The following is a 9,796-nucleotide window of genomic DNA, read 5'->3' as shown; positions in this document are numbered from 1 at the left end:
CACTAAACACATAGCCATTCGGTATCATTTTCTTAGGGATCACCAACAAAAAGGGGATATCGAGATTGCATATATTAACACTAAAGATCAATTAGCCGATATTTTTACCAAGCCATTGGATGAACAAACTTTTACCAAACTTAGGCATGAGCTCAATATTCTTGATTCTAGGAATTTCTTTTGATGTCTTGCACACATAGCTCATAAATATACCTTTGATCATGTCTCTTTTATATATGCTATGACTAATGTGTTTTCAAGTGAATTTCAAACCAAGTCATAGGTGTATTGAAAGGGAATTGGAGTCATCGGCGAAGACAAAGGCTTCCACTCCACTCTATTACTCATCCTTCGCCGTCGCTCCAGGCATCTCTCCGTCTTTGGTATAATCTTCACTCATATGTTTTATTTGCCAAAGGGGAGAAAATAGTTAGCAAAGGGCTTATATTTCACTCAAAGTATCCGTTTTTGGCGATTCATGCCAAAGGGGGAGAAAGTATTAGCCCAAAGCAAAAGGACCGCACGGACCGCACCACCACCCTAATTTTAAAATTAATGATTTTCAATTGGTAAATTTCAAATTGGTATCTCTTTGTGTTCTAAAGGGGGAGAAAGTAGCACCTTTCAAAATTGATATCTTAAAACCCTCTTGAACACTAAGAGGAGAATTTATTTGAGGGGGAGTTTTGTTTAGTCAAAGGAAAAGCATTTGAAACAAGGGGAGAAAATTTCAAAACTTGAAAATGCTTCGCAAAATCTTACTCATTTACCTTTGACTATTTTGCAAAAAGACTTTGAAAAGGATTTACAAAAAGAATTTGCAAAAACAAAACTTGTGGTGCAAGCGTGGTCCAAAATGTTAAAAATAAAGAAACAATTCATGCATATCTAGTAAGTAATATTTATTGGCTCAAATTCTAAGTAACCTTTGCACTTACATATTGCAAACTAGTTCAATTATGCACTGCTATATTTGCTTTGGTTTGTGTTGGCATCAATCACCAAAAAGGGGGAGATTGAAAGGGAATTAGGCTTACACCTATTTCCTCAATTGATTTTGGTGGTTGAATTGCCCAACACAAATAATTGGACTAACTAGTTTGCCCAAGTCTATAAGTTCTATAGGTACCAAAGGTTCACAACAAGCCAATAAAAAGACCAAGAATGGGTTCAATAAAAGAGAGCAAAAGGGACAACCGAAGGCACTCTGGTCTGGCGCACCGGACTGTCCGGTGTGCCACCGGACAGTGTCCGGTGCGCCATCGGACAGTGTCCGGTGCACCAGGGGACTCCGAGCTAAACTTTGCACCTTCGGGAAAACTCAGAGCCGCCGCGCTATAATTCACCGGACTGTCTCCGGTGCTCCAAGAAGAAGCGACTCTAAACTCGCCAGCTTCGGGAATCTCCAACGGCTAGTCCGCTATAATTCACCGGACATGTCCGGTGTACACCGGACTGTCCGGTGTAACGGCGGAGCAACGGCTACTTCGGCGCCAACGGTCACCTGCAGTGGCATTAAATGCGCGCCAGAGCGCGCAGAAGTCAGGCACGCGCGACGTGGCGCACCAGACACTCTACAGTACATGTCCGGTGTGCCACCGGACATCCAAGCGGGCCCAGCAGTCAGAGCTCCAACGGTCGAACCCTAACGGCCGGGTGACGTGGCTGGTGCACCGGACAGTGTCCGGTGTGCACCGGACTGTCCGGTGCACCATGCGACAGACAACCTCCACCAAACGGCTAGTTTGGTGGTTGGGGCTATAAATACCCCCAACCACCCCTCATTCAAATCATCCAAGTTTTCCACCTTCCAACCACTTACAAGAGCTAGGCATTCAATTCTAGACACACTCAAGTGATCAAATCTTCTCCAATTCCACACAAAGCTTTAGTGACTAGTGAGAGAGATTTGCCGTGTTCTTTTGAGCTCTTGCGCTTGGATTGCTTCTTTTCTTTGTCATTTGTTCTTGCGATCAAAACTCAATTGTAACCGAGGCAAAAGACACCAATTGTGTGGTGGTCCTTGCGGGGAAGTTTTGTTCCCGGTTGATTTGAGAAGAGAAGCTCACTCGGTCCGAGGGACCGTTTGAGAGAGGGAAAGGGTTGAGATAGACCCGGCCTTTGTGGCCTCCTCAACGGGGAGTAGGTTTGCGAGAACCGAACCTCGGTAAAACAAATCCACGTATCTCACTCTTTATTCGCTCGCGATTTGTTTTGCGCCCTCTCTCTCGGACTTATTTCTATTTCTAACGCTAACCCGGCTTATAGTTGTGATTAACTTTGTAAATTTCAGTTTCACCCTATTCACCCCCCTCTAGGTGACTTTCACGAGGGCAGCAGGTTGGGGAGGAAGAACAGGACAAAAGCCGGGAAAACGAACGGGACGTCCGACGACCACGAAAACGATGGTGCGCGCATGATGTGAAACGTCCTCGTAGACATACAATAGCCACTGTGCGAGTCGATGTCGGGGCTGGTATTGGACGAATATGGGGAGGAGGTGCCTGCTCCTATGCCCTCTGTCGAGAATGGGATGGTGTGGAGGTGGAGGCATGAGGAGAGAGAGAAAAAAGCAGGATGATGAACGAGGTGGTGGCAACCGAGGCGATGACCACCATTATCTTGCGGAGGTATAGATGGTCAAATGGGTCGTGTCTGGCGAACCGGCCCAAGGCACTACCCATTTAATAGTGACTGGACCAACCCGGCACAAGCGTCGTGCGGTGCTTGGGCCGTAGCCTCGGCCCGTAGTGCTAGCCCAACACGATTATTTTTTTATTTTACAAAAAATCATATATACATATGTACAATTTATATTCAAAATTATAAACACCTAAGCATGATGTTCTATTGGTTAGACAGCTTCGTCCAATGTCTTCCATCATTCTTATAATATAATTAGGGTGTGGGTTCAAATCCCATCTTCTACACCGTTTTTTAACATTTTATTCTGATTTAACCAAATATCCCGACGGACTGGCCCTTAATTTTAAATAGACGTGAGTGGTTATTTGTAAAAAAATGACGTGAGACGACCGTTAAAACTGATGATTTAACTTAATTTTAAATAAACGTGAGAGGTTATTTGTAAAAAAATAACGCGGAACGACCGTTGAAACTGGTGCTTTACGTATAATATAGATTGTACGTTGCTACTATTTCCATTTATGTTTGTGTATAGAGTATGAAACAGAGAGACTAAGGTTCCAGAGTTCGTGAACTAAAGTGGCACATCCTATCAAGTTTATGGACTGTTGTTGCATTCAACTTTTGATAGAATCAGATCATAAAATTGCTAGAAGAAGACCAAATCAACTTTTTTCTCACCATAAGGAACAATGTTACTCACGCACCATACAACCTTAAAATCGTAGTAGAAATCATTGAGCCCTATGATAAGGCACCAATAATTTATTATACATCGAGTGAATTGAATGGTAAACTTTCATCTTGTACATATGTTCGGCCCATATAGCACACACATGATTTTGTCGGGCAGATGCATATACAGGATCACAGGAACAGCTGTGCTATGCGTAGTTCTGGATTATCTTCGACAGGGACGAGTATGTTCCCACGTAGGCACAGCAAACCCCGACAACTATGATGAACGAGCAAGCTGCTATCTGCGAATCAAACAGATGCGGTCAGTATAGAATGCACAATTCTACATTTCGTAGTGTGTCTAGTGTTCACTTAAAAACAATAGCATGTCTATTTATATAACAGAAACATTTATTCCATGTCTTACCCTCTGAATTTTATACAGGCCTGTACTTAACATTTGAGAAGTGGAGCATCAAATTGTAAGTCAAATAGCCTAGTTTGCGAAGTAGATTCCAATACAGCCCAAATGAAAGGATCTAAACAGACCATAAATTTAATTGTATAGAGGTTGCATGATTCTCTAAGCCTTGCTGATATTACCCAGTTCTAATTGGGACCTATTTCAGTCAATCATATCCATAAGAATATGATCATGTCTTATGCTCAACCTTTAGCATTCCTCTTTCAGTCAATTTCTCACTAAAGCGCTGCTTACAAACTTGAAAGAGTAGAACACTGGATCAGAAATATTTGCATGATTTTCATACCTGATGCCACCCCACTTTTGTCTTGAGGATCGCCAAAAAACAAGCGCAAGGCAAAATGTAGGTCTACAACAAAAAAAAAACATATTTGAGACTCACCAATTTGTAGGCTAGGATATCTGAGCTGGACATGAAAATCTTACCACAAGCATGGCAAACAAAGAACCAACCAAGGCCATCACAAGTCCTATCAAAAGTTAAGATGCAAATGATTAGTATGGTATGCCGGTTGGAGATCTTTGAGGATTAAATACTATGCACTTACCAAAGAAAGGCACAGATAGAGCAATCAGGAGGGTTGATATCACCAGAGATGATCTAAGCATGATTATTGTAGAATACTTTTGTTGGTTTGGTGGCAGCAGCTCTTCCAAACTCATAGCCAATGGAATAATAGTTAATGCATATGTGTTTATTCATTAAGGAAAGTAAGCGAACAATATTGCAATAATCTGAGGATGTAGTAAAACGTGTATGGTATCCTCAATGGAATGAAGAACCCGACTGTATTTTAGAGGAGCTTGGGAGAAATGTTTCAGCACGATTTCCAGTGTACCCTTTTTACTTTTGAATCTAAGTAGTTAACTAACTCTATGTACTAAAATATACTTGGACATAAAGAAACATTTGTTCCATTTTTTTTTATGAGACTATCAATTGGCACACCAAGGATATTTGGTTATTGGATTTGCCACCTGCAGTAAGCATCGAGAGATGATTAATTATTATTAAACAACAAGGTCAGGCCCTTTTTCTTACTACCTCCGTTTCAAAATAAATTAATTCTTAGGGTCACCCTAAGTCAACTATCTTAGGTTTGACCAACTTTATATGATATTATAATTACATCCATGACACCAAATAAGTATATTATGAAATATATTTCACAGTGTATCTAGTGATACTAATTTGGTGTTATAAATATTGGTGTTCTTTTCTATAAGGTTGATCAAACTTAAAATAGTTTGACTTAGGATAACTTTAGAAGTTGATTTAATTTGAGACGGAGGGGGTGAAAGAGGAATTTGAAAAGGTTTATCAAGCAACAATTACCGTTGTCCAAACAGCAATCTTAGAAATGACAGAATTATCTGGTAAGTTGAGTGTGAATTGGGACTCTGTGGCTTCACCAAACATTTTGTATCCCATCACTGCAGCACCAGCATACAAAAAGGTAGACAGCCCAATACTGACAAGAAACAGAAAACAGATGTGAGTGCTGCGTTTCCAACAATAATAATCGTTGAATGTGCATTAGTGTGGGATCATCCCAGTTAAAATGATTACCAAGTAAAAAGAATTGAAGGAAACTGGTTGCGATTCTTCAGGGAGGAATAGATATTTGGAAAAACCCCATGCCCTGAGTAGCAGTAACCATATAATCCAATTGCAATAGGAATTCCTGGGGCGTTCAGTGCAGTCCCTTCATTCTCAAAGCCGAAATCATTGACAACCCCAACCAAGAACAGGCAGATGACCACAAGGATTGATGCAATGACACCCCCAGCTGGAGACAGACAAACAATGCTAGCATCAATATAGTGTGCAATACATGAATCAGGTACAAAGAGTTAAAAGAAAAAGAGAAGCCGGCAAAATTGAGACCTGAAATGTAGCTCAGCCAGCTCAGGTCACGGAGCCAGGTGGTTGGCATGACTATGATGGTAGTCAAGATTGCAAAAAATACATGTGAGTTCAGTGTCATGCTCCCAATGGTCAGGTGAGCATTGGGGAATAATTTTGACAAATTGTCACCCTCCAATATCAAATACTCGATGCAACATGCCTGTCCAATAGATTAGGACTAAGTTATATTGTTACACTTCAAAGCGAGAAACGGCTAGGGTGTTTGGTTTGACGAATGAGTTAGTCCATCATCATAGTAATCCTTGTTCTTTTGTTTGATTTATGAAATGGAATGAATTGATTCATTATCACCTCGATTTTCATAAGCTAATAATTAGTACTAGTACAAGAAATACGGTCGTTCGACTAAATTTAAGTAATAAACTCATGATGCATAACTAGATCTAGAATGGATGGTTCCTCGAACCAAAAACCCTAAAAATGTTGTGTAGGACATGCAAATGACGGTCGTGCAGATTGTTTTGCTGCACAACTTGGAGCCTTGGATCATCTAATCCTGATTGAAATAGATCAGTAATTCAGTATGGATACTTACATACAACTCCACGTACAGTATTATCTTCAACAGCGAAGCCACAAACAAGGAACAGAGTAGTCAGCACATGATGCGCAGAAAACAAAACGCACGGTTAAATTCGCTATCATAATCTGAAGCAGATTTACCGAGATAACTATGCGGCCTGTGCTGCCAAAGGCTGCATGGCCAATATCTGGGTATGTCTTGAGGCCCTCCTTGCTGTCCAGGCAATGGCGCAGGAGCACACCTGTGTACCATGCGAGAAGAGCAAATGTACAGAGTATCGCCAGCCCAATCCAGCCCCCCTGTTTGATGGCATAAGGTGTTGATAGGATCCCCACACCACATAGAACATTTATTCCTGCATAAAAGCGAATTGCACACCCAACGTGAAAACTAGAGAACTTTCTCGTCAAGAATTCAAATACTACCATCCGAATAATTTCTGCTGTTTTTGGTTATTGCTGATCGAACTTGATAAATTACATGTACGAAAACTTCATGGAAACTTTTGTTGATATATTTACGACTCCGAATAATTTGGCAATTTATTATCAGATAGATTGATATGATATATACTAAAGCATAGACCTATGAATATATATATATATATATATATATATATATATATATATATATATATATATATATATATAAACCATGGGTTAGGATATCAAACTTATTTTACTATTGTTACTAGAACCTAAAATATTATTATTTTTATTGGTGGATCCAATTCCAACCAATCGAAACTTACTTGAAACTAAAAGGCTGTGTCGACATCTGTATTGTTTGTCCTCAAGGAAAAGTATAGAATGCATCTGTTTTGTGTGACCCACTACCACTACCAGATGGCTGTGCTGAGTCATCAATCATGTGATGTCCTGTCCATGTGGGGACAGAGAAGGAAGAAGAAAATTCGAACCGGTGGACCTGTGGCTGTGACGCGGCAAATCAACGAAGAGAAGATAGAGCTAATAAAAACCCGCTAGAGTCAATCATTGGCTGCACACCAGCTAATTGGAAAACATGAAGCCAATCTCTCATGTTTGTTTAGGTGCAGAATCAATACACTGTTTCAGTTTTGGCGTTAGGCTGTATATATATATATCGTGTATGTATACTGTTTGAAAAGTGCAGTTTGAAATAGAAAAATAGGATAGAGAACGAGATAGAAGAGCTCTAGAGGTAGCCTTATAATTTAGTAAGTAAGTGTAAACCACAAACTAGAAATAGAAGCCACTAAAATGAAATACCACAGTGGACACAAATGTCCAGATGCAGAATCGGTACACTGAACCTGGACACTGGCCTGTAGGAAACGCGTCTAGGTTCAGTAGAGCGGGCATTCACCAACGGCATACCACGAGAAGATTCTGCAGTTAGATCTCTTAATAGGTTTACATGTATCAGCCATTTCAGTGAAACGCCTGCTAACGTTGGTGAACATCACAGAATAATAAATTAGCTGTGCTGTGCTGTGCTTACCATTCATCACTCCCTGGGTGTAAGAGCAGTTCTGGTCATGAGACGCCCCATGGCCACCTACAGGTGGCTTTTGATCCTCTGGGATCTGCTGCAGAGATGATCTTCTCGAGGGCACAAGGTACTCGGAACTCTTTCGGGTGCCTTCATGCTGCCGCTGCTGCTCGTCACTTGGCGTGGGGCCAAGGAGTGGCTTGATAAAGCTAGAGATCGTTTCGGGGGCCTTGCTCCGGAAAGAATCGGTGATGGCGAGGAAAGAGTTCGACAGCCTGCTCAGAGTTGGAGTCCCCAGAAAGCTCAGGTTGGGTGACTGCACGCTGCTGAGAATGTCGATCGATTGCCTGTCAAAAGAGAGTAAGGGGGAAAAAACAAACATATAAGCTATTAGGAAGCATGCAAAAGAATCAAATACTCCTATCATATTGCTCTTAAAAATTGAGATAATCAGTTCACTCGTTAAATGGGAAAAACATTTAAGGTCTACAAATTCTTCGTGGTGGTATGATTGCAAGCCAAATGACTGGGCAAGGCCAAACACCATGTTAACTAATTGAGTAGGAAATGATTTCCTGAAGTAAAAGAGGACACGTGGACAAGATCAGAGGACCACAAGATTGTGACAGCTGCCATGTTGGTCCATGGGCCCAAGGTGTTTACCAGCCATGGATTATCTGGTTGTTTATATCCATTGCTTACCCTCAATCTGCACGAGAAGGATGTTGCCTCTTATTGTTAAAAAAAAAATGAAACACCTTTTTCCTTGGGAACTGTTAGACCCATCAAGCATGGAAAGTTAATTAAGTAGTAACACTATCTCTGACGGAATAATTTCATGATCCACGAGGAAAGGATGGTTCGTTTGTATGAACGAACCAGTGACATGCATGGTGAATGAAATGTTTAAGGGCTAGTTTGGTGACCAGTGATTTGGAGGGGATCTCTAGGGAAGGAAAACCCTGACAATTCAATAATAGGAGGGTTTTTCTCTACAAGGGATCTCATCCAAATCACTTGTCACCAAACCAGCTTTAAGAGAGAAATGTGATTCAAACTCGTGCTCCTACAATTGATTGTATGGTTGGCACATGAGCTGTACATGCAGACAGTCAGGCAGCGATGTCAAGGTTGATTTGGTGTGTGTGGTGTGCCTGCAATGCAGAGTATGCAACTTGATTCTCGACGAGAAAGGACGACCGGTGTGCCAGCAGCGAAACACATCACAGGGCATCCACACTCGATCCAGTCGCTCACCGGCGGCAATGGCTATGAATCATCATCAGTACAGTATTCTGTCAAGGGAGGGGACACAATGTTTGTTTGTTCGACTAGTGTCGTGCATGGAACTGTGGATGGTGAATCTGCACCTACCTGCCAACTGAACTGAAGCTACCGAGGGAGAATGATGGGAGAAACTAAATGATGCAGCGGATCAGAGAACTGAAACTGAGGATGCGAGAAGGAACACACAGATACTGGCTGGCCGTGGCCGGCAAGGCAACTAGAGATTCTTCTTCTAGCATAATGACTAAAGAGGAGGGGACGAGGAACCGACGTGACCTGTAACTCTGCGGCCATTGCTGGATGTAGGGGGGTGAGCTTGGGCCGCGGCGTGGGGTGGCGCAGGATGAGGACGACGAGGAGGAGTCGGAGTCCTGCTCCGGCTCCTCCACGTCGTGGCCGGATCGGGCGTCGTCGTCGTCGTCGCTCTGGATGATGAGGCTGCGCTCCGACGCCGGACTCATCATCGTCTCCTCCAAAATCGGCTTCTCTTCAAAACGGGTAGCTAAAACGAATAACCTCTGTTCTGCTGTGCCATCTCACTACAACTACAATATATATATGTGTGGAGGTTATGGGCGTGGTTGGCAGGGTTCGCTCCAGCTCTTCCTATGCTTGAGGTTTTTTTTATTATAGTAATACACATGTCCAGTAATTTTTCCTAGTATTTTTACAGTTTAAACTCTACTATAGATCTTCACTGGAAAACACTAATATATCTATTTCTATTTCTTTTTCGTATTTTGTACCATTTGAAAGCACATCTTTATCTTTGATC

At 41.9% G+C, this 9,796-nt stretch overlaps 1 protein-coding gene across 1 annotated transcript; it reads right to left on the bottom strand.

Annotated features, from left to right (window-relative positions):
• Positions 1–3,372: 3,372 nt before the first annotated feature.
• On the bottom strand, positions 3,373–9,545 carry LOC100284302 (uncharacterized). The gene is made up of 12 exons (NM_001371983.1): positions 9,298–9,545; positions 7,744–8,081; positions 6,402–6,616; positions 6,274–6,297; positions 5,697–5,877; positions 5,379–5,598; positions 5,145–5,280; positions 4,767–4,786; positions 4,357–4,499; positions 4,235–4,278; positions 4,095–4,157; positions 3,373–3,626 (listed from the first exon to the last, which is right to left on the bottom strand). Exons 1-12 carry the CDS (start codon positions 9,483–9,485, stop codon positions 3,531–3,533), a joined length of 1,668 nt encoding a protein of 555 aa, NP_001358912.1. The 5' UTR covers positions 9,486–9,545; the 3' UTR covers positions 3,373–3,530.
• Positions 9,546–9,796: the final 251 nt, after the last annotated feature.

The sequence above is a fragment of the Zea mays genome, chromosome 6 (genome assembly GCF_902167145.1).
Source record: "Zea mays cultivar B73 chromosome 6, Zm-B73-REFERENCE-NAM-5.0, whole genome shotgun sequence".
In the NCBI taxonomy this organism is placed as follows: Eukaryota; Viridiplantae; Streptophyta; class Magnoliopsida; order Poales; family Poaceae; genus Zea; species Zea mays.
Note: the sequence above shows the minus strand (reverse complement) of the source record. Positions and strands in the feature narration are given on the sequence as shown.

What these genes read in the sequence shown, in the direction of transcription:
- LOC100284302 (NM_001371983.1), bottom strand. Translation starts at nt 9,485, where the DNA reads ATGATGAGTCCGGCGTCGGAGCGCAGCCTCATCATCCAGAGCGACGAC. An exon ending in CAATGGCCGCAGAGTTACAG is followed by an intron (nt 8,082 to 9,297) that starts GTCACGTCGGTT and finishes CTCTTTTGACAG; the next exon opens with GCAATCGATCGACATTCTCA. An exon ending in CTGGCTGAGCTACATTTCAG is followed by an intron (nt 5,599 to 5,696) that starts GTCTCAATTTTG and finishes GTCTGTCTCCAG; the next exon opens with CTGGGGGTGTCATTGCATCA.